Below are 25,514 nucleotides of genomic sequence, written 5' to 3'. Positions count from 1 at the left end.
TGTACATTTTCACAGCCGTTTAGACTCGACTGTATTCTCTGTAACCAACGTGTAAACGTATAAGTAGGGGGAAATAATTGTGCACCTGGAAATTTCTGTAATTCATATTTTTCTGGTGAGGATGGTCTGAGAGATTTGAGAAGTATACAAAATGTAGGAAACTGCGCAGTGTCTCCGCCCAAAGCTACAATTGCATGCTATGTTTTGGAATTAGGACCCTATTTTGTAGATTCTTCATCTAGTCAAGTCAAGTCAGTAAATTTATATAGCGCGCTACATACCCAGAGGGTCTCAAGGCGCTTGAGGAAGGATGGGGAGTTACTTGTCAAATAACCACGTTTTAAGTTGCTTTCTGAATGCTAGGTGGTTCTGAGTCAGGCGAAGGTGAGTGGGGAGTGTGTTCCAGGTTTTAGCTGCGAGGTAGGAGAAGGATCTACCTCCCATGGTGGTTTTGTTGATGCGGGGAACAGTGGCAAGGGCTTGGTTGGAGGATCGTAGCTGGCGAGGGGGGGAGTAGAAGGACAGTCGTGTATTGAGGCATTCAGGTCCGATTTCGTAGAGTGCTTTGTGTGCGTGGGTAAGGAGCCGGAAGGTAATTCTCTTATTGACGGGGAGCCAGTGGAGGTTTTTCAGGTGACCAGAGATGTGTTCTCTACGCGGGATGTCTAATACGAGCCTGGCTGAGGCGTTCTGGATGCGTTGGAGTTTTTTCTGGAGTTTTGCAGTGGTACCGGCGTAGAGGGTGTTTCCGTAGTCCAGTCGGCTTGTGACCAGTGCGTGGGTGACCGTTTTTCTAGTTTCGGTGGGGATCCAGCAAAATGTTTTTTTGAGCATGCGAAGAATGTTGAAGCAAGATGAAGAAACGGCGTTGACTTGTCTGTTCATCGAGAGTGCGGAATCCAGGATGACGCCCAGGTTCCGTGCGTGGTCCGTCGGGATGGGTGCTTTTCCCAGGGCCTCTGGCCACCAGGAGTCATCCCAGGCGGAGGGGGAGGTGCCTAGGATGAGGACTTCTGTTTTGTCCGAGTTCAGTTTCAGACGGCTGTGCTTCATCCATTCTGCTACTTCTTTCATTCCTTCATGTAAGTTGGTTTTGGCAGTGATAGGGTCTCTGGTGAGTGATAGGATCAGTTGAGTGTCGTTGGCGTAGGAGATGATGTTGAGGTTGTGTTGGCGTGCGATGGCCGCGAGGGGGCTCATGTATACGTTGAAGAGGGTGGGGCTGAGTGAAGATCCTTGTGGGACGCCGCAGATGACTTCAGTGGCCTCTGACCTGAATGGTGGAAGGCGGACTCTTTGGGTTCTTCCGGTGAGGAACGAGGTGATCCATTCCAGTGCTTTTCCTTGGATTCCGACGTTTTTGAGGCGCTGTAAAAGAGTGCTGTGGCAGACTGTGTCGAAGGCAGCGGAGAGGTCGAGGAGGATGAGGGCGACAGTGTCTCCATTGTCCAATAGAGTTCGAATGTCGTCTGTTGCTGCGATGAGGGCAGTTTCAGTCCTGTGCTTGGCTCGGAAGCCGGATTGTGAGGAGTCGAGGGATTTGTTGGTTTCGAGGAATGCGGCAAGCTGGTTGTTGACCGATTTCTCGATGACTTTGGCCGGGAAAGGAAGGAGTGAGATAGGGCGGTAGTTTTTGAGTTCGGTGGGGTCAGCTGTGGGTTTTTTCAGGAGGGCGCTGAGTTCGGCATGTTTCCAGCTTTCCGGGAAGGTTGCGGAGTTGAGGGAGCAGTTGATGACGTCTTGGAGGTGCGGTGCTATGATGGAGTCTGCTTTGTTAAAGATGTGGTGAGGGCATGGGTCTGTGGGGGATCCTGAGTGGATGGAGTTCATCAGACGGATGGTGTCCTCAGTGGAGATTGTCTTCCAGTCATTGAGGATGTTCAGGGGTGGAGGGGGTCCTGCGGGGGGTTGGGTGGGTTGGTCTTCGGGTCGGTTGTCGAAGCTGTTGTGGATGTCTGCAATTTTGCTGTGGAAGAATGAGGCTAGGGAGTCGCAGAGGGCTTGAGAGGGGGTGATGTCGTTGGAGTTGGCTGAGGGGTTGGTAAATTCCTTGACGATGTTGAATAATTCCTTGCTGTTGTGGGCGTTGTTATCTAGTCGGTCCTTGAAAGCAGCTTTCTTGGCATTCCGGATCAGTTGGTGGTGTATGCGGGTGGCGTTTTTGAAGGCGTCCTTGGTGCTGGTGGTTGGGTCTTTTTTCCAGGTCTTCTCAAGGGAGCGGCAGAGTTTCTTGGATTTCTTAAGATCATCGTTGAACCAGGAGGCCTTCTTGCTGCCTAGTTTGATTTGTCGTTTTTTCTGTGGTGCTAGGATGTCGGCGCTGTTGGATAACCATTGGGTGAGGTTGGTGGCTGCTTGGTCTGGATTTGAGGAGTGGGCTGGGGGGTTAAGAAGAAGCGATGAGGAGATCTGGTCGATGGTGATTTTGTTCCAGTTTCTTTGCAGAGTCGGTTGGGGGTGGTTGTTGGATGTGGGCTTGTTGTAGGTGAAGTGAACGCAGCTGTGGTCAGTCCAAAGGAGAGCTGTGGTGTGGCTGAAGGAGACGTGTTTGCTGGAGGTGAAGATAGGGTCGAGTGTGTGACCTGCGATGTGGGTGGGGGCAGTAACAAGCTGCTTAAGTCCGAGGTTGGCGAGGTTGTCCAAAATGGTGGTGGTGTTGCGGTCGTTGTTCTTCTCCAGGTGAAAGTTGAGGTCTCCCAGAAGGATGTACTCTTCAGAGGGGAGCGCGTGAGGAGTGATGAAGTCAGTGATGTCTTCACTGAATTGTGCGCGGGGTCCTGGTGGCCTGTAGAGGAGGGTGCCTCTGAGTGTGGTCATGGGGTCGATGTGGATCTGGAAGTGCAGGTGTTCAGAGTTGGCGAGATTGACGTCTGAGCTGGTTGAGATGCGAATGGATTTCTTATGGACGATAGCGATGCCTCCTCCTGTGTGGTCCGTGCGGTCCTTACGGATGATCTTATATTCTTCGGGGATGGCGATGGTGATGTCTGGGGCTGATGAGGCGTTCATCCATGTTTCTGTTAGGAAGGCGACGTCCGGAGAGATGGTGTCTAGTAGATTCCAAAGGTCAATAGCGTGCCTGTGGACCGAGCGGGTGTTGAGCAGGATGCATTGTAGGTGGTTGGGGTCGGATATCTGTTGTGTGTTCGTAGATGAGGAGTTGTTCTTGGTGTCGCCGAACTTGCAGGAGTAGCAGGAAAAGGGTCCATGGGTGTATCCAGGAGCGGCTTGGAAGCAGTTGGGGGAGCGGCCGGGGTTGAGGGCTAGGAGGGTCGTGGCATCGTACGTGATGCGGGAAGGGTGGACATTACGAGGACCAGGGAGACTGGCGCTGGGCGAGGTCCAGGCGCGGACGGGCGTAGACGGGCTTACCTTTGGCGCACCTTCGGCGCGGATGAGGCGCGTTCGCTGCGCGTGGACGCTGCGCACAGGTGCGACGGTCATATATGGGTAGTGGAAAGGGGGAGGGGCGAGGGCGGCTCGGCTGGGAGGCGGGGCGAGCTCAGGGAAGGCACACGGAGCCCAACAACAACAACAAAAACAAAATGGAGGGGGGAGCAGAGCAGGGCGCCGGGGGATATCGCCTAATGAAGCTGCAGGTCAGAAATGGAGCAAGCCAGCAAGCGGCAACCAAGTAGCGTTAACGCGGTACAATTCTAGGCGCTAAAAGTACAAAATAACACACAGAGCAGCACAGAGCAACGATACCGCGTCTCGGCAGGGAGACAGGGGAGCGACCTCTCAGGGCAGGAGCGATGAGGGGATCACAGCGCTTCGAGGTCCGGGAGCGCTGTAAATAGTTAGTGGGAGGGCGGCTCGGCTGGGAGGCGGGGCGAGCTCAGGGAAGGCACACGGAGCCCAACAACAACAACAAAAACAAAATGGAGGGGGGAGCAGAGCAGGGCGCCGGGGGATATCGCCTAATGAAGCTGCAGGTCAGAAATGGAGCAAGCCAGCAAGCGGCAACCAAGTCGCGTTAACGCGGTACAATTCTAGGCGCTAAAAGTACAAAATAACACACAGAGCAGCACAGAGCAACGATACCGCGTCTCGGCAGGGAGACAGGGGAGCGACCTCTCAGGGCAGGAGCGATGAGGGGATCACAGCGCTTCGAGGTCCGGGAGCGCTGTAAATAGTTAGTGGGAGGGCGGCTTGGCTGGGAGGCGGGGCGAGCTCAGGGAAGGCACACGGAGCCCAACAACAACAACAAAAACAAAATGGAGGGGGGAGCAGAGCAGGGCGCCGGGGGATATCGCCTAATGAAGCTGCAGGTCAGAAATGGAGCAAGCCAGCAAGCGGCAACCAAGTAGCGTTAACGCGGTACAATTCTAGGCGCTAAAAGTACAAAATAACACACAGAGCAGCACAGTGCAACGATACCGCGTCTCGGCAGGGAGACAGGGGAGCGACCTCTCAGGGCAGGAGCGATGAGGGGATCACCACCTCAACTAAGTTTCACGAATTGAGCATTGTAGAATAGGTTGGTGTTGCAACGGGCTCTTTCACAAACTTTAAATCCCTACGAGGAAAACTCTAAATTCAAAGAATGAAACTAAGAACTAAAATAAACAATGCAGGACTAAGGTTTGACCGGGGCTAGACTCCTCCTGAGTTTCGACCTCCCTCTGAATCATTCATACACTGTGAGTTTTCAAGAATAGTTAAATAAATATTTTATGAAAATGTAGGCAGCTTGCGGTAGGTCTTGTTTGTGCTCTTTGCCTTCTCTGCTGGGAATAACAATTGACAGGTCTCATCATTCTGTGTGCAGCTGCGTAGTCTAAACTGCTTTTCATGTTTAATTCATTTACCTTTGCGCATGAGGAAAATCTCAGGGATATGTACTCTTTAGCCCATGTGATGTAGGGGAAGTATTTGCATTACAAATTCATTACAATTTGAATGCTGCCACAGGTGAGTGATCTTCACCGATGCACGGTAAACGTGCCCTGATCAGGGACAGGAAGGCTTTGATGTAAACCACGCCAAGGCCAGGTCCGGTGGTTTCATTGGACTGATGCGTCCACTGTAGGGGTCTGTGTTTGATCTCATAGTCACAGGTTCAAATCCTGGAGGGTCTACTCAGCCTTTCATACTTCTGAGGTCGATAAAATGAGTACCATTGGGTAACAACAAACATCTGTTATTCAGCGCCAAGATACCCTTCTGGGTGAATGTGCGCTTTACAAATACACACGTTAGGTGATCCGTCTCACCCACAGACCTTTTGTATGTTAGTTCTCAATCCCACAAACCTTTCTGTGCGTCCGAGTAATACAGCACTAAAAGTTCTGAACTTGCTATGGAATTAAGATAACACACACAGAATCATAACTTTGTGGACATTCACCAATATGTACTATGCTACTTACCTTTCTTTGTCTTTTTAAACCTTGGTGACCCAGAAACAAGTGATACTGAAAGTTACAGAACACCCTCATGTTTAGAAGGTGCCTGGGGTGAGGTAACACATCACCTGGGAAAATATTTTCCATGTGGTAACATAAAAATGATAATTGTGACATCAAGCACATTTCCTACCCTTAAAGCTATTCAGTTATTGCGGAACGAAGTTTGAATTGTCTTTGAGATAAGGAAAACAAGCCACACAAGGAAAGTTGTGATATTTGTAAACTCTTGCACACACCATATGTAAATAGGAAAGGGAGTCTTCAATTTCCACAATGTAAAGACAGGACAATCCACATCTGGTAGTTTGTGATTTTATTTGATGATTGGACCTTTAGCCACTGTAACTCCTAAATAATATTTTATATAGGTGCTTATAACTGTGATAGTGACAGCCTAAGTAAATGCTTATTTGCTCCAGATCCACTGGAGACCAGCACAGAGGATCCCCATTGCTGGATCAATAGCTTGCAAGCCTATGGTGGTGTCTGTCTATGTGCAATTCCTTATATAATTGATTTAAACTGGTTTATTATACAACCCATTGTTTCTAAGTAGTTTGCCTAAAACATAAAAGTCAGGTAACGTTTTGACAAATAGATATTTCAATTATTCAGTATTTCCAGGTTTGCCACCGTATTCAGCAGATCATTCACCTTCAATAACTGAAATACTGGTGAGTGTGTCCGAGAATTGTGTGTCCAGAAGAAACTTTGGGCGCACAGAAGTCAGGATTGTGCCTAGGTTGAAAAGATGTCCACTACAAATGCCGTGCCAGTACAGATAGTAGCAGTATCAATTAAATACCCCTACAAGAACCATTGAACGAAAACAAAATAAATATCTGAGAAAACAGCATTACTCTGTACAGCATGCATTGGCAAAGCCAATAAGTCTGGCGTTGTTTGCTGTGCTTTTTTGTTTGGGAAGCTGCTGGGCCATTGCCAAACTAAAAAAAATATTGTTTAAAAGCAAAAATATGTTTGGGTCTCAAAAACATGCATTGCCTAGTAGTGCCTGGCACAGAAAGGACATACTTTCTGGGTAGATGTGCCCCGTGTCAAAGGGAAGAATGCCTTCAATCACAGTGACGTATACACACGGCTAAAGTAGCCTGAAATATTTTTCTATGCTATATGTTGTACTTGGTGGAAGAAAAATGTGCATGACACAATAATAGAACAATGGATGAACAAGGCTGTGTAAAAACTCCCATAAGTATATTATACATACAATTTTAGTAAATTCAAACAGTCTCGGCTAACGCCACACCTACAAATTCCCATGAATTGCTTCCTGTGTTATAGCCATAATTTCAGCAGAAAATGTATCATTCATAACATGGAATAACATCTATTTGTGCCACAGAATATTGGCAATTAATTAATAAACATGACTGTGCTCATCAGTGCCAGACACTGTGCTGTCCAGCAAAATTGCAAACAATGGACAAATAATATTGGTCACCAAGTTCAAATGGTATTTCCCACAACAACAGCATAATTCCCATTAATGCCACAGGTGTTGTCCATCTCCAAGATGTAATGCAACTCATAATCGTGCCATTGCTGCTCTACCTATGCTCCTCTCAAACTAAAACTCTGTCAGAAAAGGTTTACAGAAAAGGCCCCTCATATATCCCTCTCTTGTACCTTTACTTTGAAATATGTATGCTACGTGGGTGTCACATAAAACAAACAAAAGGTGATGGGAGGAATGCTTGCAAATATTCCAACTAATGGCAATCGCCGGAGCAAAATTCAACTGCAGGGTTCTATTGCCCACATTGCCGCCTGAGGTTGGACCCAGCTAAATGAAAATCAAGTTTGACCCTGCTCAAATAGGAACAGTCCAGTGCCTAACAAAAATTAATGTGTCCTCACGTAATGCAACTGGTGCTATGTAAAGCGCTCTGATACCCAATTTGAGTCAAGTTCACGCTATATAAAACAAAAAAAAAATGGACATACCCAATGAGCAGTGAAGGCATACAAGACAACCAATCAAAAGTATGGTAAAGATGCCATGCTCCAGGGGTAAATCAAACACAAGGGAAGACAAGCCATTGTGTAAGAATTAAGCAAATGAGAGTGGTAATAAAGCCAACCACTGGTATTCAATGGGTGTGGTGCAAACCCGCTGTAAATTCATGGTAAGACCACAATAGGTCTTTTGCAGCCAGACAGCTTGGACTGTCTGGTAGGTTAAATCTAAAAAATACAGCAGAGAGAATATTTGTAGTTGTAGGCAGTAGCCTTTGGATTGATTGCAAAAACATAGAAACAATAAACCATATTTAGAACATGGAGTTGCTAGGGTTCGGATCTCTTGAACAAACATGCATTCACGTGTGAGGACGTTAACGTGCTGTAGACCACAGTATTAATGTTCGGTGAGCTTGTGAAGGTATAGAACAAGATTGCCATCGATATTGTCTATTTAATAATAGTGTTAGTGACATGAAGTCACTGTCATCACAGTGATATGAAATGCTGAGTATTCCTTTGTAATAGTGGGTTCTTGATTTTCTGAGCATCTGTCTACGTGAGCAATGCTATACAGCTACTTTATTACCACCATATTGGGGGGGGTTAATAATCAGACAACAATGTCGAACTATTACAGTATAAATCAGTGAAGTGGCTAAAACATATAGGGCCAGATGTAGGTAACTTCAATTTACAGACTCATAAATACCGAATTTTACCGAATCGGTATTTATGAATCGGTAAATTTGAAGGAGGGAGATGTAGGTAATTTTTGTTTTTGAATTACCGAATCGGTAACATTCGGTATTCGTCGGTAAATACCGATTCGGTATTGCCCATTGATTCCTATGGGCCTTGAAGCCCATAGGAATCAATAGGCAATACCGATTCGGTATTTACCGAATCGGTAAATACCGAATCCTGCAAGGGTGCAGGGGGTGTCACTTTGACACCCTCTAGCACCCCAAGTACAGGCTTGTGTGACATGTGGCACACATACATGCCCTAAGGGCATGTCTGTGTGTCACATTGCACAGGTGTGCATGCACAGATGTGCATGCACACCTGAATTTGGTATTTTACCACCCAATAGGATTGGGTGGTAAAATACAGACTCTTAAGGGCCTGTGGCACTCTTAGGAGTGTCACCTACATATGGATTTACTGAATCGGTAAAATTACCTATTCGGTATTTTACGGAATCGGTAAATTTACCGATTCGATTCTGTAAAATAATGGCCCCTACATCTCAATCACCAAATACCGGTCGGTAACGGCCAAATTCGGCCGTTACCGACGGGTATTTGGTGACCTACATCTGGCCCTCAATCTTTTAATACCACCAATTAATTATGGAATTATTCTCTTGTCCCCACCAAGGAGCAACCACATTCTCTTTCTATATTCCAAGGTTAGAATCAACTGCAGTCAAAAAATAGGCGGACTGCAACTTGCTTTATGATTGCTTAAAATCCCAGGTGCACATTTTGGTGGGACTGCTGAGAATATATTTGCCAAATGTACTCTCCACAATGTTCTAAAATGCATTACTTGGGGATATACATGACAGGTTTGTATTGTTACAAACTGGTGGTGGTGGTGGTGGTGGGGGGTATTTTTGTGAAGTTGCAACCTTAATTCCTACAAATTGTAATCCTCAAATTTTGAGCAGCATACAACCAGAAAATGCAAAAGGGTTCTCTCACACAGTCATTACAAAATACTCTAAAAAGAATACATCTTCCTTCAAAATAATTCAAACAAAATATAAGGGTAGGTGTATTTGCCTGTGGTCAAACATTAATGCAAATCTGCTGACTTTGCCATTGTATGTTGCTTTCTAAAAGCTGGTTGTTGGATTTGGCCCTTTTTGCAAGATCATCCCTGAACTTTTTGCCTTCCTTCTGTATTTTGTCTGACCTGTTTTTGTTGGTTTTGTGACTCTGGGCACTTTACCACTGCTGATCAGTGCTAAAGTGCATATGCTCTCCCTATTATAAATTGTTGTATTGGATTAGTGACTCCATGATTGGTTCATTTGATTTACTTGTCAGACCCTAGTACAGTGCACCATGTGTGCCCGGGCCTTGTAAATCAAATGCTGCTCGTGAGCTTGCAGCACTGGTTGTTCCACCCACAGAAGCAGCTTGTAAAGTGTGTCTCAGGCCTGCCATTGCAGAGCCTGTGTGCAGTCTGAACTGCTATGTTGACTGGGCAAGTGCAACCACTTGCCAGTCCCTAAACCTTCCCTTTCCTGCATATTAGGCACCCCTATGGTAGGCCCAAGGGCAGGGTGCATTGTGTGTTAAAGGTAGGACATACCCTGAGGGAAACATCCTTTACAACGCAACTTTTACAACGCACTACCATTACGACGCAACTTTTACAACGCAAGTCATTACAACGAATTGCGCTGCAGGGCGCTCTAGGATAGGGAATAGTTTATTTACTATCCAACACCTTCCCTACTATCCACGGGGACTGGAGTTGGAATAGTAAATTAAACTATTCACTATGCAGCGCCCCCCAACGCAAGTCGTTGTAATGACTTGCGTTGTAAAACCTACGTCGTAATGGCATGCATTGTAAAAGCATGCGTTGTAGTGACATACATCCTACCCTGATGTGTGTGTCATGTTGTGATAGTGAATTACAGCCATTTTCGTTTTTCACTATTGCGAGGCTACCTGTTCCCCAGAGGCCAAAATGGGCAGTTTGATTATAACATCTTATAATCCTAACTGACTCAGGGAACCAGGTAGAAATTTGAGGTTAGTATGCCTGAACTCAGATTGATAACATACATATTTTAGTGAAGGTGGTTTTTTAACATTCTGTGTTTGAAAATAAATTTTTTAGAAAGTAGGTATTTTCTTGCCTAACTGTCCAAGCCTGCCTCTGCTAGGTTGTGATTTCCTTGTCTGGATTTTGAGTGACAGGTGCTGAGGGATTCCAGGAGACAGGGTGAGTCAGCACAGAGCTGAATAGAGCTATCTGCATGTAGATGGGTGGGAGTAGTGCACCTGGGACCGTAATAGGGCTGTGCCTGCCTTCCACAATGCTGGCTCCACCTCCTGTGGTGCATCTGATGTCCCTGGCCCACACTGTCAAAGGAAAGAGGGAGTCTTGTCAACAAAGTGCTCCAGGACTGCACAGAACTGGTTTGGACTGGGTACTGTATTTGCTAGTATAAATATTGGGACCCAGACCCAAGAACTTTAGATCACTTTTGAGAAACAAGAAGAACCTTTGCTGAAGAGAAGAGAACCAGAGAAACTGAGGAGGAGACTATCCCTAAGCTGAGTGCTGTTTGGGGGATTGGCCTGTAGTGGTTACCTGACTGTCAAAGAAAGGAGAAAGGACTTTGTGCTACTTTCAAATCAACTTGTAAAAGATGTCCAAGGGCTTGAGATAGAGCTTGCCTCCTGCTGAAGTCTCAGGGACAACAGACTTCACCAACCAGCTCCCCTGCCTTCCCTTGCTGGGAATTGAAGTGCCTGTTGTTGAGCTGGACCTTCAGAGAGATTGCGTGTTGCTGGGAGCTGGAAGCGCGACTCAAGATGAAGAAGCGTGTCGCAGCGGCAGCCGTTGTCATTGCGTCACCAGAGAAGAGTGTCGCTGTCACAGCAGACGCCGTCGCATCACCAGAGAAGCGTGCCGCCACTGCCGCCATGGCATCACCCTAAGCCACTCGCCTCTCCGGAGAAGAGTGTCGCTGTCGCAGCAGATGCCGTCGCATCACCGGAAAAGAGTGTCGCAGGGCTTGTCGCAGCTCTGAAGAATCGTTGAGTCACTGCACGGCCGTTCAGCGTGTAAACATCGTGTTGCATCAAGAAAAAGACGGCATTTTGTTTCATTGCACCGGATCTTCAACGCATCACGGCGCTGCATCACAGCGCTGCTGGTCGCATCGCCACAGAAGTGCAGTAAGAAACCGATGCATCACCTCCCCACGCGGAGAAGACCCGACGCATCCCCTATGCAACAGTGGGGACCCAACGCATCACCGTTCTTGCGTGCAAGGAACCGACACATCACCTTCCCTGCAACACTTTAGTTGTATAATGCTACGCATCCAAAGGTACATTGAACTCAAAGTGTCGCATTTTACATCTAAAGAGAACTAAGCTATTTCTACCATTTTTAAAGTACAGTATTGTGGATTTTTGTCGTTTGTGGTCTTGTGTTAAGTTTATATATAAATACTTATTTTTATACTACAACCTCTGTGGTGTCCAGCTGTAGTGTTGTCACTGGGTTACTGTATGTGTTCACAAATGCTTTACACACTCCCTCTGAGATAAGCCTGCCTGCTCGTGCCAAGCTACCAAGGGGGTTAGCAGGGGTTATTTTAGGAGTGTACCCCCTTTCCCTGACTAGACGCAAGGGTCCCTATTTGGTCAAAGGTACCTACCTCTGCCGACTAGAGATCCCCAAATCTAACACTGGTCATGATCAGAAGAGGCAGCATTGGCAAGAGCACCAGGTCCCGGCCTCCCATGCCATTCGCTGATTGGCCTCAGACCTAAATCAAACAGAGCAGGTGGCATTGGGAACAGCCACCTGTCCATTGCTTCACATGCTGCCGAGCCATCCTAATTCCCTAGGCAGATGGATCACGTGTCTTTGGTATATGAAGCTTGTACCCTTCATCACATGCCCCAACAGCAGGCTCCCACCCATGAAACCAGGGCCGGACTGGGAACCGAAACCGGCCCTGGCAAAGTGCTCGGCCGGCCCCCCCCTACCCCTGGGGGGGGGGGTGCGACCGCTCTCTTTGCTAGGGCCGGTTTTCGGCCGATTTTGTTACAGTGCCTTTTTTGCAGCTATGCTGCAAAAAACTACCCTGTAACAAAACCGGCCCCCTGGGGCATAAAACCGGCCCCCACCCTCGCAGCCGACCGGGGGATTGCCCGGTGCCTGCAACGGCCAGTCCGGGCCTGCATGAAACAAGAGCTACTACCCCAGTCGTAGACTTTCTAAGCAAGCCTACCCCTTGATAAACATGGGGCAGGTGGAGTTGACAAAAGTTGCCTGCTTCTAGGCTCAGAAGCCTACTGACCAACCCTGTACCCCATAGTCAGGTAGAGCATGTGGAATTGGACCCACATGGTCCAAATTCACAAGTTCCAACAGCGAAGCCCACACCTCCAAGAAACCTATAGCGAGTGTTGTTGGTGAGAGTCCCTTGCTTCCGCCCTCATAGGCTTTCACGTTTTTCTCTTGGTGTGTGGAAAAGCGTAAGCGCTCTGGGAAAAACTGAGCACTGGAGATAGTAGGCTGTGCATACACACTTTACAAATGTAAATGTAAATGTACAGGAATTTATATAGCGCAAATCACCAAGCGGTTTCTAAGCGCTTGCTTAGGGAACCCGTCCTGGTATTCCCCTGTGAGATAAGCCCGGCAGGGTATCCGCAAGGTGAAAGCCAGGCATCCCGCCGCGAGGGGCCGTTGTGGAGATTAAGCAAGCTATTGCCCAGAGTCGCAGAGTGTGAACCCGTGAATCGAGTAGGCACCGGAGCGAGAATTGTCAAGTCCATGGACATTTTAGGACATTTTAGGACTCAAGACCCCGGCTAGCCGGGAATTGAACCCTGGCCCCGGGCTGACCTCTGCTTCCAGGTCTGCCTCCTCTAACCAGTCTCCAAGGACATTGTTTCAAACTGTCAAGACTGACATTCAATATGTACATGTGACCCATATCTCAGTTCACCATTTATAGTGCAAGATGCTTTCAGATGACACACATCAACTCACTGTAAGTCACACCAACCTATTTGAATTTCAAGCAAAAAGCAATGATGGCAAATTTAACAACATACGTTTCTCAGCTAAGTCGTTTGGAAACTGCCTTACTGGGCAATTAAAATAAATACAAGGACAGTCAAAATATTGAAATAAATATAAGGACAGTCAAAATACAACAGGGACAATATAAAGAGGTGAAGGGAAATTATACTTATGATGGAATTGATATTCATCACTTAAAGTGAGAATTGCCTTTATAATGGGGATGAGACAACAATAAGATTGCAGAAACTAACTTACAAACTGGAATCATGGTGAGAATTGAGCAATAACATTTAAAACAAGCTCAACGAGAAAAACAGGCAATTGCCAAAGGCAGTGAAGCAGTTATCAAGAATAGGAAGGCAATCAGAAGACATGGTGAATGGTTAGAAATGTCAACGAGCAAATAGGACCAAGTTTTATGGGAATAACAGCAATAGGTAGCCACAGACTGCAGATGTTCAGAGGAATAAATGATATGTACTAATCTTGACCTGGAAATATTTTATATCAGAATGCGGCATTTCGGTGCGAGAACAAACACTGTGCCTTAACAAAAACATTAGATTTGCTTCATTAATCTCAATACCTAGATTCTGCCGACTGTTTGTTTATTTTGTTATATGTTATACAGCAAAGCTAGCCACATAGGCAAAGAGCTAAGTGAATAGTTCTAGAGAAAGATGCATTATCAGAAGTACAAAATGTATGAAAATAAACAGCCTGTGAGCCGGGCATTAAAAGGCGAGTCCTCAGGCCTTTTCTGAATGAGAAAAGACACGAATTTAGTCTAATGTGCTCTGGCATAAGATTCCATCATTTAGAAGCGAGACGGTTTTACAGTTTAGTTTTGTAGATTTCCAAAAGTAGATCAGTTTTGCGTCTTGTGTTCCTTGCACCTTCTGTACCATAACGTTTTCTTTTAGGTTGGGTGGAGTGCCTGAATGGAGAGTTTTCTGTATTATGAAGGCTATTCTGAAGTACATGCTTGCCTTCAGCTGCGGCCAGTGAATACATTTTACGATTTTAAGATGGGGGTGATAGAGTGTGATTTTTGTGCCTGTGACTAAATGTGGCAGCTGTATGGGCTGTATGTCACACGACGGACCATAAAAGATCGACCTACAAATATATTGAGACCATAGAATTGACTCATGAAATCGCATTAAACTAAGTGTAAAATAGCTCTGCTGTACCAATATTCTGGAAATCCATGGTCTTGATGAATCTGCAGGTCAATGTTTCCACTGTGATGGGTTGGTACAACATGGCTACAAGTAGGACGGCTCTGAAAGGTGCAATGGTGGATCTGGTCATAACCTTTGTACATACTAGTGAATACCAAAGCTTGCAGTGCTGGTCTGAAGCTGCTGGGGGATCGAGGGACTGAGGCCCAGATGCATGAAGCTAAAAACCGCTCGCAAAGGGGCAGATTCTCAGAATCTGCCCCTTTGCGACCGGTATTTTTGCATGTGGGATGCATCATCCCAAATTTAAAAATCGCAAATTGAGAATTCCCTAAATTGCGATTACTTGCATTTAAGGAATCTCAAATTGAGATTCCTTAAATGCAATGCATTAAAGTTTAAAATATAGCGATTTCGCTAATAGGGCTCGCAAATTACCAAGAGGTACAACTTCATGGTAATTTGCAAAAACTTTGAAAAAATGCACTAAAGTACATTTTTCAAAGTTTCATGTTGCGCACACACATGCCCTGAGGGCATGTGTGTGCACAACATATGTGCACAGATCAATTTCAGGGGTGCAACAGGGTGTCCTTTGGACACCCCTGCACCCTTGAAATCGCAATCTCATTTTGCGATTCGCTAATTGCGATTCGCAAATTGAAAATTCTTCCCATTGATTCCTATGGGCCTCTAGGCCCATAGGAATGAATGGGGAGGTATTCCTTAATTGCGACTCGCAATTTGCGAATTAAAGAATTTTAAGAAATCGCTATTTTTAAAGTGATTTCTTCTTGCATACCATTTTGCTATTCCTTATTAGCGATTCCTTATTTTTCGCTAATAAGGAATCGCAAAATGGATGCTTGATGCTTCTGGGGGTGAGTTCCTAAGCAGATGCAGTTGAAAGAAGGCTGAATTGATCAGTTTGGACATGTGTTCACTAATTTATTGACCTGTGTAAAAAGTGTCCATGCATTACAATGGCATAGATTTCCCAAACTGAGAAGAGAAGAGGTGAGGCATTAATTGCTGATAGTTTTGCTTGGTCTGCCTTGGCCACAATAAGAATACACCAGGAGAAAGTGGCATCACTGGAAGAAAGAAAAGCAGCCAGCTTCTTATTTTTACTCATAGCAAGACAAATACCTCTTCTATTGGCTAATCAGAACCATATGCAAATGAATATAGCGCGAAGCTGAAAAGATTGAGATCTAGAAATGGAGCCGCATTTCTCTGGCAGTACTGGAAATGTGCATAATTGCTGTGTTACCTCTATGTCTCTGCTGAGCTGTTTGACGATATTGGTTATGGTGTGTATATGGCTCTCCAGCAGCCGATGCGCCACCACTTCTCCCTGGTACGAGCCCCGGCTTCCGCGCAGGCTCGAAACTAGTTCATCCTTGAGCCGGAACGCCTGGTCCAAAAGAATGGCCGTAGTCCTCTCCTGATTGGATACCCGGTCTTCCAACAAATGAGCTTGCACCCCGGGAATAGCAGGCAAGAAAGGCTGCTCCCTGTCAAGACAGCAGTATTAGGTAATTTGGACCGCATGTAGCATATTCAGTACAGAGTACAGTGGCATACGCAATAAACTCTTAGAAAAAGACATTATAAAACAGAATTAAGTATTACATGTCCATGTGATCTAACAATTGATGCTGTTGCTATAATCGGTCTTTTAATAAAACAAATCACACCTTCTTACCCTAGGGCGGCAAGTGGATCCTGGCTCACCACGCCTAAGCTTCAGGTAAAATGCATTCCCAGTAGTGAGATATGTGCCCACAAGATAGTTCAGGTGGTAAATGTTCGTAGCCTCCCTACACAGTTATCTGCAAGGCAAGGGTTAAAAACTTTCGAGCCCAACTGAGCCTTCCAAACTTCTGAGGTCAGTGAATTGGATACCATTAAATTAGATAATATAGAAACCTGTAGCTTACAGCTCCCAGGCATGGCAGAAGTAAGGTTTGGAGAGCTTTATTTATTAACAGCATGTCAGTGGTGTTATTATATATAGCATGCTCATTTCCTTACTGCATAGCTGTTGCTCTCCTTAGCTCATTGAGGCCAGTGCAGCTTCACGCGGCACATGATGTTCTATGCAGGCATAACACAGTACTTATTGCTTGGAACAGCACAGCAATGCTTTGAGCTTTTTCTGCTCCATTTTCATCCGGGCACATTAAAGAGTGTTTTACTAATGGCGAGAAATGGGTTTAATGGTGCCCTGGGTATGAGGAAGGGTTCTTTGCTCTGTTAAGTGGTGTGGGCCTTCTAAAACAGACACGTCTCAGCAATCATAACTGTAAAATGTATAAGCAAGACATTGTGGTCTGGGGTAGTGGGTTAAGTGCTGCAATTCTACTGTGGGGATGCAGACAGCGGAAGTGCAAGGCTAAAGTGAAAAACCAGACTGTCGAACCATAGCCGGAGTGTTTTAGGCCATGACGTGTAGAGCTATGTCTAAGATGAAAATACTGTGTTTTTTTGCTCACCATCTTTTCTGTCCAAGCAGTTTAGGTTATATATACAAAATTATAAATGCATATAATGAAAGTTAAATATACCAGAAATTCTAGGAAAATGAGCAACAGACCTGCCCAACTCTGAAAAGCATTAGATGTTAAATAACACTCATAGAAATGACATCTCAGGGAAATGACAGTTTTCATATTTAATTACAGGAAGTGACTCAGATAAGGCGCATCCAAGCAGCAGCCATTTCTACTCTTCGTTTACAGAGTTTGCACAGCCAGTGACTGAGATAAGGCACCTGCTGGCAGCAGGCCTTTCAACGCTCTGCTTACAGGGTTTGCACAGCCAGTGATTCAGAAAAGGTGCCAGTCAGCAACAGGGGTTTAAACTCTCAGTGTTAGAACTGACCCTTTTTGCAGGTTTATCCCCAAACGTTTTGCCTTTTGCCTCCTACTTTTCTGACCCTGTTTATATTGGCTATGGGATTCTGTGTACTTTACCAGTGCTGATCAGTGCTAAAGTGCATATGCTCTCTGCATAAATTGTGATATGATTGGTTATCCATGATTGGCATATTTCATTTACTGATAAGCCCCTAGTAAAGTGCACAGTGTGTGTCAGGGCCTGTAAATCAAATGCTGGTAGTGGGCTTGCAGCACTGATCGTGCCACCCACATGGGTAGCCCAGTAAATGTATCTCAGACCTGCTACTACAGTGTCTGCGTGCCAGTTGTAAAATGCCATATTGTCCTGACAAGTGCACCCACTTGCCAGGCCCAAGCCTTCCATTTTCTTACATGTAAGGTACCCCTAACGTAGGCCCAAGGTTCCCCCCTGGGTAGGGTGTAGTGTATGTAAAAGTTAAGACATGTACTGGTGTGTGTTACATGTCCTAATAGTAAAATACAGTATATTTTGTTTTCACTGTTGAAAGGCTATCATTGGGGCTGCACTGTAACATTTTATATGTGTAACTTTCAATAGGGACAAAATAGAAAAATAGAGTTTAGGCTCTCTGAACTCAGAATGTATTAATGCAGCATTTGGTAACGGTGGTTTTTAAATTGTGTGTTTGAAAATGCCACTTTTGGAAAGTGGACATTTTCTTACTTGGCCATTCTGTGTGCCTCTGACTGGTTGTGCATTCACCATCTGGTTTTGGAGTAACAGGAGCTGGGGATGTGCACTCACTCTAGACAGTCCTCAGAGGGGGTTGAGGTGTCCCCTGCCTTGCCTGGGTGACTCATCTCTGGGCTGAATAGATCTGGTCCGCATTTAGAGTGGGGGAAGGAGTTTCACTTGCACCCGAATAGGCTGTGTCTCCTTTGCACAATGCTGTCTCCACCCCCTGTGGTCACGCTGTACCAAGGAGGACAGGACTGGTTTGGACTGAGTTCAGAGACCCTTGCCACAAAGAGAACTTTGACAAAACAAGGTATAAGTATTGGACCTAGAACCCCAAGACTTGGGATTACTTAAAGAAACAAGAGGACCCTGTCAAGAAGAAGAGTGGATGTACTGTGTGATGAGCATTGCCTTTTTTGTGTGAGGTGTGGGTTGGCTGCAGTGGCTGCTTCTGTCTGTGGTGGAGGAAAAGGACTGACTCTTTTTGCCCTGCTGTGGTATCCAGCTTGTGAAGAATCCCCAAGGGATTGTGTGTGCTTGCCTTCTGTTGGAAGTCTCAGGGAAATCAAAGACATCATGGAAAGAGCCTTGTTGGATCTCAAAGTAACCTGCCAGAGGGCAGGGAAGTGTGTGAGGAGTGCTGCCCCTGACCTGCATGGGGTGGGACAGCCTACAGTTGCTGCTCCTATTTGGAGCAGGAGAAAGGAATCGACTGTTCTTTCAGCACTTTGCAAAGCATGTGTGGAGCGCCGGATTCTACATCAAAAGAGAATTTCCTGGTGTCTATTTGAACTTCCTCATGCTTTGCTGAGTAGTTTGAGTGCCTCTCTTGGAAAACAGCTGATGCTTTCATTTTTCATTAGGCTTGGGAAGGGTTTTACCTGATTTAGATAGCGCGCTGCTGCTGGCGCTTTACTGGGTGTATTGTGCTGTCTAGTTTTTAAACAAACATCGTTTTTATGTAATTTCGGCAATATTAGCTATTTGCCCTGTTTTTATTATTATTTCAGTGCCCTTTGACTTGCACCGTAATTGTGTCCCCCATCCGCTTGTAGAGCGGAGTTAATCACCTTTTCTTGCCGCTTTCGGCGCCTGGCCGCCATATTGGGGCTGCGGCTCCTTAGTGGGACATCCGCCTGAGCGTTCTAGTGCTCCGCTGCGCAGGTGAGGCCCTACTTAATGCTCGCTTTGCTCGCGCAGCGGTGACGCGCAGCGGGGACGCCTGACTCTCGCCTGAGTCAAGCCAGAGTCCTGCCCGTCTGCGCCCGTCAGCGGCCCGGAGGCTGCCGGAGCGGCGAGGGGGCTTTGTTACCAGGTATGTGTGATACAGGGTCTGCTGTGCTGTGTTATACTTCTGGGGAGCTTCGCGCTTTCCGTAATCCAGCCAGTGGCTGTTGTACGGTTTTCCCTGGTCGCCACCGCGGTAAGTCTATCTGCCCTGCTTGTGGCTGGCGCCCCTCCCGCGCTTTGTTATCGCCTCCTCATAATGACGTCGCTAGTGTGGGATATCTATGTATGCTATTAAACACGCGGTCGGCGAGTAGGCATGCACAGGATATTTACGAGCTTCTGGATACGCTAAAGCCACTTTGTCTCATGCTTACTGAGACGTGGTGGGGCGAATTCTCCAATCCAGATGTTGCCATGGCAATCCCGCCTGACTATAACATCTTCAGGAAGGATAGAGCCAAAGGAAGGGGTGGGGGAGTGGCTCTGGTAGTGAGGAAGGGCACGCCTTGTGCTATCTTGCCAGTGGATGACATCCGCGGCTCAGAGAGCCTTGCCTTCTCTATCACCCTGGCACCGCACCAATCAGCCAAGGGATTACTGGTCTATAGACCGCCTGGTCCACCTGGCACGTTTTTTGAAGATCTTGACTCCGTGCTGTTGGGACTGGCCCTGAAAGCGGAACACTGCATTGTGGCTGGGGATTTCAACTTCCGGCAGGATGATCCGTCGAACCCTGCCGCTATCAAGCTTTCAGAGGCTATGGCCCCGCTGGGTCTGATCCCCTACTTGCAGGGGCCGACACACGACAAGGGGCATACCCTTGACCAGGTTTTCTCGTCATCCCCGCTTGAGGGGATAGAGATCATCCCGGTACTGTGGTCAGACCATTTGCTTGCAAAATTTTCTATCAAAGGCACAGCTAGAGCGGCTGTTGCCTTTTCGCAGCAGCAGGGTCGAGTCCATAGGGCCTACCACCTAGTGACCCCTGCGATGCTTGCCCAGGCGGCCTTGGTTCACCCCTGCCCTCTCTCAGGCGACTTAGAGAGGGATCTGGATTCCTTGCATGTGTGGCTGGCAGACAGGCTAAATGATCTTGCCCCGGAATTGTCCCCCCGCTTGACACCAAAACGGGTCTCCGCTCCTTGGTTCACCGCAGCACTGTCCGCTACGCGGCAGCAGTGTAAGGGGGCCGAAAGAGCCTGGAGGGCACAATACGACACAGGGGCTAAGCTGATTTACAAGGCAGCGGTTAAGGCCTATCACCGCAACATCCGTTTGGGGAAAAAAGCCTACTTGGCAGGGAGGATAGAGGCAGCCTCCAATTCCTGTAAGGAGATTTTCTCCATTGTGAGAGAATTTACATCCCCACGCTCTAATATCTCGGATGAGAGGCCAGTTGACTCCTGGGCTCTGGATCTGGCTAATTTCTTTACTAGTAAGATCCAACTCATACAGGACTCCTTCCCTGCGGCTGCTCCAGTAGGATTGATTAACCGTGAGGCTAACCTGTCTCCTCTGACCTCGTCAGCTTCGACGCTGGGCGTGTTTCCACCCATCTCTGCCCCTGCTTCTTTAATACTTATGGGCAAGCTTAAATCGGGCTCGCCGCTGGACCCGTGCCCCGCTAAATTTCTGGCAAAAATGGCGGAGGTAATTAACCCGCTGGCGAACCCGTTATTGAATCTCTCGCTGAGCCAGGGAGTGGTTCCGCAGGCTTGGAAGCAGGCAATGGTCATCCCGCTGCTAAAGAAGCCTGGTCTGGACCCTAAGGCCCCAGTCAACTATAGGCCTATCTCTCTGTTGCCGGCTCTCACGAAAGTTGTGGAAAAGCACGTTCAATCGGTGCTTTCCAATTTTCTAGAGACAAACGAGATTCTGCACGCCACCCAGTCTGGCTTCCGTCCAAATCTCAGCACCGAGACCGCGCTCCTCGAGGTGTCAGAAACCATTAAAGGGGTTCTGGACACGGGGGGCAAAGCCATGCTGGTGCTGCTGGATTTGTCGGCGGCTTTCAACACCGTCCCCCATGACGGCCTTCTTGCAAGACTCTATGAGATAGGACTGCGGGGGACGGTGCTCAGCTGGTTTTCCTCCTTTCTAGCGGGCCGCCGGCAAACGGTCTGGGCCTCGCCAGATTCCGCCGTGATGCCGCCATTGGGAGTCGGGGTTCCTCAGGGCTCTATTCTGAGCCCGACCCTTTTCAACATCTTTATGACCCCTTTGGCGGCGCTGGTGGAGTCGTTTGGGGCCCAGATCGTATCCTATGCGGACGACACCCAGCTCCTCTTCTCGTGTAAGAGAGGAGGAGACTTTGATGGGGAGAGTATCCGGGATTGCCTTGGGGCTGTTTTTCAATGGTTTCAACTAAACAGCCTCAAGTGCAATTCCGATAAATCCGAGGTACTCTTCTTTGGGTGCATAACGGAGCCAGATTGGCAGGCTTGGTGGCCCATTAGTATGTTCCCTCCGTCTTGTTCATCCCAAATGGCGAAAAACTTGGGGGTCAAGATGGATAAGGGGCTAACGTTGAAGTCCCAGATCCTTGGGGTCTCGGGTATGTGCTTTGGCCTCCTTAAGATGCTGCGGAGGTTTCTTCCCCTTTTATCCGAAGAGCATAGGAAGCTGACTGTGCAGGCCCTGATCGGTTCTAGGTTGGATTATTCCAACGTTCTGTACCTAGGCCTGCCAGAGTATCTGCTACAGCGGCTTCAAGTGGTGCAGAATGCGGCTGCTAGAGCTATCTTTGGCTTGAACAGACGTGCCAGTGCAGCGGGTCTGTTGCAGACGCTGCACTCGCTCCCAATCCGCAAACGGATCGCCTTCAAGGCTCTGACCTTGGCGTACAAGGCTCTCCATGCGGTGGGAGCAAAGTACCTCCAAAAGAGGCTCACTTTCTACCACCCAGTTCGTTCTTTGAGGTCGGAATACCTGCTCTTGGCGGTGGTCCCGCGAGTGAAGAAAGCTCGTCTGGGAGGTCGTTCCTTTACACTTTTGGCACCACAGTTGTGGAACTCTCTGCCACTTACACTTCGGGGAGCCACTAGCCTCCTTGCTTTTAGAAAAGGTCTTAAAACCTGGTTGTTCAGCCAGTAGGCTGCATAAATTCTGTCTGCCTTTTTTATTGCTGTTTTCTTTTAACTGTGTTGTGTTATCGCATGGTAGTTCCCCTTACTCAAAGCGCCGGGACACTCTTTTTGAGTAGCCGTGCGCTATACAAAAATAAATATAACATAACAAATATAACATAACATTAAAAGGCCTCTCCAGGATGGGGGAAGATTGGGAAAACAACAAGAAACACTTGCCGCATGGCAGGTACCCCCTCCATGGGACCCTGCCTGCCGGGAAGCTTTGCCAGAGCTGTGGCCCGGTGCCATGGCAACTGAAATCGCTAAGCGAGGAAGGCAGGGGGCACTGGCGATGAAGCTCCAGCCCGAGGGACCTCAGTGTGGCATACAGCACCAACCGCCGTGTTCACTTCCGGATGAGGCAGAACAAATTTGCCTGCGCCCGGGACAGTGTCCCCTCCCAGCGCAGCATTCTGGAAAGAGGAACATGTCTGTCCCGCACTCCAGGAATGACCGCGGCTCGAGGTTCCCAACTCGGGCAACTCTAGATACGTCGCTGAGGGTATCGGGGAATTCACAGCTGCACCACGTGGAAACGGGTAGCTGCTCTAAGTTCAGTTCCTCTTGTGAAATCTGTACGAGTGTGCCCGCCCTGGCCAGTCACCTGACAGAGTTGGGGCCTGTTTTACAGCTGCACCCTTCAAACGAGGGCAGCTGACTCGTTCCCTGGATCACGGGTTGGGGAGTACCGGGTGAGGTCTCCACTGCATTTGGCCAATATACTTGCTGTTCTCTCCATCGCTTGCTCGGAGGGGCCTGGGAAAGAGCCCCTGGTGGTTTTGGGACATCTGTTCACTGTGGTCGTCTCAGGAGGGGTAAACTCTTGACGGAGGGCCCCATCCTGCTGAGTCTACAAAATGACCATAACTCTGATAAAGGGCATACCGGAGTTCTGGTGCCAGGGTGCTCATATGGTGGTACCGTATACAGTGGTGTAGGAGTGCAGAGAAGCTGCACCCTAGATGTTCATGGTGTTATTTGGTGATATTATTGAAACCTAACGGCTGCAGTCTCATGGCCTAATGATATGAGGAAGGTCATTGTTAAGCACGGGCGGAGAACTCTGGTCCGCCAGCAGAGTGTGCAGAGATTTCACTACTCCGTGCGCCGTTGAGAACGCGGAGTAGGGAAAAAAACTCCAACTCCACAGCGGAGCAGAGTTAGTCAGTCCCAACCCCGGTACATTAGCCCCCGCCTCCACCCCCCAATAAAATAATAGTAACAAGTTAATTTAAAAGAAATAAGTCACTTACCTGAATTGCGGCGTCCCCGGCTGCCCTCCTTCTTGTCACCGTACATCTTGTATGAACTGTGTATGCGGGCACATGCGCATTTCTCCCAAAGAAATGTGCATGCGTACGCGCATGTGGAGTTCGTAAAAGATGTACACGACGAGGAGGAGAGCAGCCCGGGGACGCCACAATGGAGGTAAGTGTCTTTTCATTTCTTTTAAATTAACTTGTTATTATTTTAATTAGGGGAGGGTGGAAGAGAGTCGCAGAGTGGAGCGGAGTTCCATGGAGTTTCCCCTCGACTCCGTGGACCTCCGCGTAGTTCCACTCTGCCTGGGGTTAGTTATTGTGACAATTGTAGAAACCCGATTCTGAGTATGATGTTCAGGAACTGCATGATATTTCCAGTATTGGCCTTTTATGATGTTTTATCAGGTGTGCAACCTATAAATAGTTACTTTTACTATCTTGAGCTAACAGTGATGTTATGCCTAATGTTTTTATGATCTATGTATTGTTATGACAATTGCCTAGCTGGCAAAGTGATTTATGTGATTGTGGTCTAAGTGTTTTGTTTTACATACAATATATGAGATATTTTTATATAACTTTGAGTGGAGTCTTGTTGGTCGTGGCCCTTACCGCAGGGTCATACCTAAACTTTTTGCCTTTCTCCTAGCCTTTTTTCTGACATGGTGTTGGTGGTTTTAGGACTCTGGGCACTTTAGCACTGCTGTTCAGTGTAAAGTGTGTGTGCTCTCTGGTTTAAATATGGCAAGATTGGTCTACACCAGTTTGGCCTAATTAATTTACCTGTCAGTCCCTTGTAAAGCTGTATCTAATATACCCAGGGCTGGTAAATTAAATGCTACTGGTGGAATTGTAGCGCTGGTTGCGCCACCCACCAAAGTAGCCTTGCCAAACCTATCTGTGCACGCAGTGTTACTGCCGCTGTGACGTGGCACCTAAAGTGTGTGCCATGTCAGTGGCCCCCCTTTTACTGCATATCAGTCATCCCTAAGGTAGGCCCTAGCTAGCCCTATGGGCAGGGTGCATTGTAGGTAAAAGATAGGATATGTACCTTAAGTGTGTGACATGTCCTGGTAGTGATAAACAGCCATTTTGGTTTCTCACTGCTGTGGGGCTGCCCTCCCATAGGAATGCTTTGGGGATTCCCTGATAAGTGTTTCAGTGGTAATTCCTGATATGAGAGGAGCAGCGTGGTCAAGTTTGGTATGTTTCAAATAGTAATAATAAATGCTAGGCGATGGTGTGCGCAGATTTATTATAACTATTTGAGAAATGCCACTTTTAGAAGTTGGCATTTCTGCATGCTATGTGTCTGCCTGCCTGATGTGAATTGCATGTCTGGCTTTTGAGTGACAGAGGATGGGAGGTGTGTGTGGCTCCAGGAGGGACAGGGTGAGTCAGCGCTAGGCTGAATGGGACATCAGCATTTGGAGTGGTGGGAGGAGATGTCTCTGCCTCCCTGTGGTGTGTCTGATGACGACCCCCACCTAACAATGGAGAAGAGGAGCCCTGTCAACAGAGTGCTCCAAATTCCCCCTGAACCAGTTGCATCTGGTTCCCACAAAGCCCTGTCCTGCAGACAAGGGGAAATGTGGTATAAATGTAGGGGCTGTGACCCATTGTGTCCTGTGTTGTTCCTGGACCTTTGGGGGCTTGCTGCTGTTGGGGCCCATGAGGAACCGCCATGGGGAATTGCCTCCCTGCTGGAGGGCCCTGTGTGCTGGCCTCCCTGGGCCCAGCTGTGCCCCCTGAACCTTAGGGACTTGTTGTTCCTGCCTGCTGAATTCCTTGAGGGACCTGGCACCATGTGGAGCGCTTCTGTTTCTGATTTGTAGCGCTTGGCTGCAGCCTGAAGATTCCCCTGCTCAGTGTGGGGAGCGGGTGCCCACCCAGCGTTGTTGTGGAAGGAGCAGG

The 25,514-nt window shown here is 47.6% G+C and overlaps 1 protein-coding gene across 1 annotated transcript in view; it reads right to left on the bottom strand.

Annotated features, from left to right (window-relative positions):
• FAM81B (family with sequence similarity 81 member B) overlaps positions 1–25,514 on the bottom strand; it is a 563,148-nt gene that overhangs the window by 427,388 nt on the left and 110,246 nt on the right. The window contains exon 3 of the mRNA XM_078675398.1: positions 15,651–15,894. Within this exon, the coding sequence (XP_078531524.1) occupies positions 15,651–15,894 (244 nt within the window). The remainder of the gene's footprint in view (positions 1–15,650; positions 15,895–25,514) is intronic.

Source organism: Lissotriton helveticus, chromosome 2_1 (genome assembly GCF_964261635.1).
Source record: "Lissotriton helveticus chromosome 2_1, aLisHel1.1, whole genome shotgun sequence".
In the NCBI taxonomy this organism is placed as follows: Eukaryota; Metazoa; Chordata; class Amphibia; order Caudata; family Salamandridae; genus Lissotriton; species Lissotriton helveticus.
The sequence above is the reverse complement of the archived record's forward strand: the minus strand, read 5'-3'. Positions and strand labels throughout refer to the sequence as shown.